Consider the following 2239-nt stretch of genomic DNA (forward strand, 5'->3'; position numbering starts at 1 on the left):
TACCATATCCTGACGAGGATTAATGTTTGTGCGCTCACATCTGGAAGCAGGCTTCCTCTCGTCGGCATACATAAAATATGGTCCAAAACTGATGAACCAGCTCCGTCCACATTACTTGCCTCCTCCACAAATCCATCTAGTTTTAGACACCTCCATATTTCCGCCGCTCTTGGGCAAGTAAATAGCGCATGCTTGATATCCTCACATCCGCCTGCACACATTGGACCGTGGCACTTATGTAAGGGAACGCGTGGACTTTTTTGCCACCAAAGGTTTTCCAAGCCAAATGCCGAGTAGTATTTATTGCCCGGCGAGGTGACTGATTTTGCCCGCGCTCTCTGTACCTCGCTCCGTTCCACCAAGAGGAGCGCGTCCGTTCCAGCAGGCACCCACTTGGCGACCTCCATCCGACCCCACCGTAGAGGTAAAGAAATTGCAGGCTCCCCCGTATTCGATCTCCATGGGGACTGGCTTGTCCCAGTCCGACGGCAACGGCGTGGAGGTCAACGCCATGCGCGACCTGGAGATCGGTCAATCCACCATAATCAACATGATGCGGTCCGTGATACCGTGTGCTTCGCCGCCGGCGGTAGCGCATCTGGAGCGAGCGCTGTGGGGGCTGGGCTCCCTCACCCTTGTCCTGGCCCTCACCACCGTGCTTCACCTGCCGGCCGCCGGACCTGTCTTCGCCCGCTACAAGGCAGCATACTATGCTATCCTTGCCTTTGTCCTCTTCGTAGCCGTGCCGGTGGAGCTGGCCACCGCCTTCTGCCTGCCGCGCTGCACCGACGGCCGCCGCCTCATCGCCTTCGCCAGGGGCCTCCTGCCCTGCGCTTACGTGCTGCTACTCGTCGTCATCTCCGTGGGTGGGTTCGTACCCTTTAAGCTCTGATCTTACCTACTGTACTGCAGGGTTCCTTTGTATTCTGTCAAAATTCGCTGGTGCTGTCAGTGCTTATCTACTTAGTTATTTCTTGGTACATGTGCACTAGATAGGTTCTGTTTCTGGATACTCTGGAACTGGGAGATATGTTGTGTTAGCGAATGTGAGTCTGTATGTCACGGTCCTGTCCTCGATCTGCAAACGATTAAGTCCTTGTCATGTTGTTTGTCCATGTGTCCCATATATGCACTCTTCTTCCTCGTATCGCATCCATACGAGGATGCGTTTGTCGAAATGAATTTCATGTCTGGCTCTGCTTTGCCTGAGTGTAATTTTTGTGTGAACTGAGCAGGCCTTAGTCTTAAGAAACAGGGCAACTTCTGTATGCTTGCTTATTAGTGTTTGAATTGGAAGTGGAATGATTGGGCACAAGTTAGGTTGACTTCTCATCAGATAGCTTCGTTTTGAGTACATACGTTTTACCTTTTGGTGTTTCAGTTCTGCAATTGAATGAGTGTGTCGAGCTTTGATCGAAGCTGGTAATTAATTATTAGCAGAACTGTGAACAACTACACAGTAGCCTGGTATTGGTTTCAGATTGTTTTGGGTGCATCAATTGGCCTGTTATTGAATTCAGATTGTTTTGACTGCATTAATTGGCCTGGTATTAGATTCAGATTGTTTGAGTACACACTAATTGGCCTAGTAATTAGATCCAGATCTCAGGTGTATGTGTTGAGTAATGCTATCGATCTAAGGGACAACTGAACGAGCAACCCCTGCTCTTATGCATGTGAATTTTGACCTGTGCCATCGTTAGTAACGCTGCTCATGTGCTACATGTAGTATATTTTCTGTTTCTCTTACTCCTGTATAACAGTTAATTTATTGCTTGAATGGAATTTATTGATAGAGCATTTTTCATGGAACTGACGTGCTTGCCCTGTTTGCTGATTCAGGAATGCTGTTCTTGGAAGTTAGTCTTGTAGCATTTCTACTTCAAGGAAATGAAGCCAGTGGTTATGGTGTCTTTGTCGCGCAACCTTAATTTGTTACCTCTGGAGCTGTAGCCAGTGCTGATGTATTGCTCAAGGTATGTTACTGCCCAGTCTTTATATATGATGTGGACAGAGTTTTCACAATTCTGTGATATCCTTGCTTCTTTCTATATATATATATATATATATATATATATATATATATATATATATATATATATATATATATATATATATATATATATACGGCTGCGCTATTGTAAGCGAGCGCGTATAATGCCTTAGCGTGCGCTCCGGCCTAATCGGGCGGGCGGGTCGCACCAGGAGTAGGCACATTTGTGGTAAAAGGGTTTGTAAG

General features: G+C 46.9%; 1 protein-coding gene across 1 annotated transcript in view; it reads left to right on the forward strand.

The window, feature by feature from the left end:
- The first annotated feature begins 388 nt into the window (after positions 1-388).
- Positions 389-2239, forward strand: part of LOC119312883 — a 7358-nt gene continuing 5507 nt past the window's right edge. The window contains exons 1-2 of the mRNA XM_037588668.1: positions 389-866; positions 1843-1976. Of these exons, the coding sequence (XP_037444565.1) occupies positions 461-866; positions 1843-1931 (495 nt within the window). The 5' untranslated portion in view covers positions 389-460 and the 3' untranslated portion in view covers positions 1932-1976. The remainder of the gene's footprint in view (positions 867-1842; positions 1977-2239) is intronic.

This window comes from Triticum dicoccoides, chromosome 5B, assembly GCF_002162155.2.
Source record: "Triticum dicoccoides isolate Atlit2015 ecotype Zavitan chromosome 5B, WEW_v2.0, whole genome shotgun sequence".
Classification (NCBI taxonomy): Eukaryota; Viridiplantae; Streptophyta; class Magnoliopsida; order Poales; family Poaceae; genus Triticum; species Triticum dicoccoides.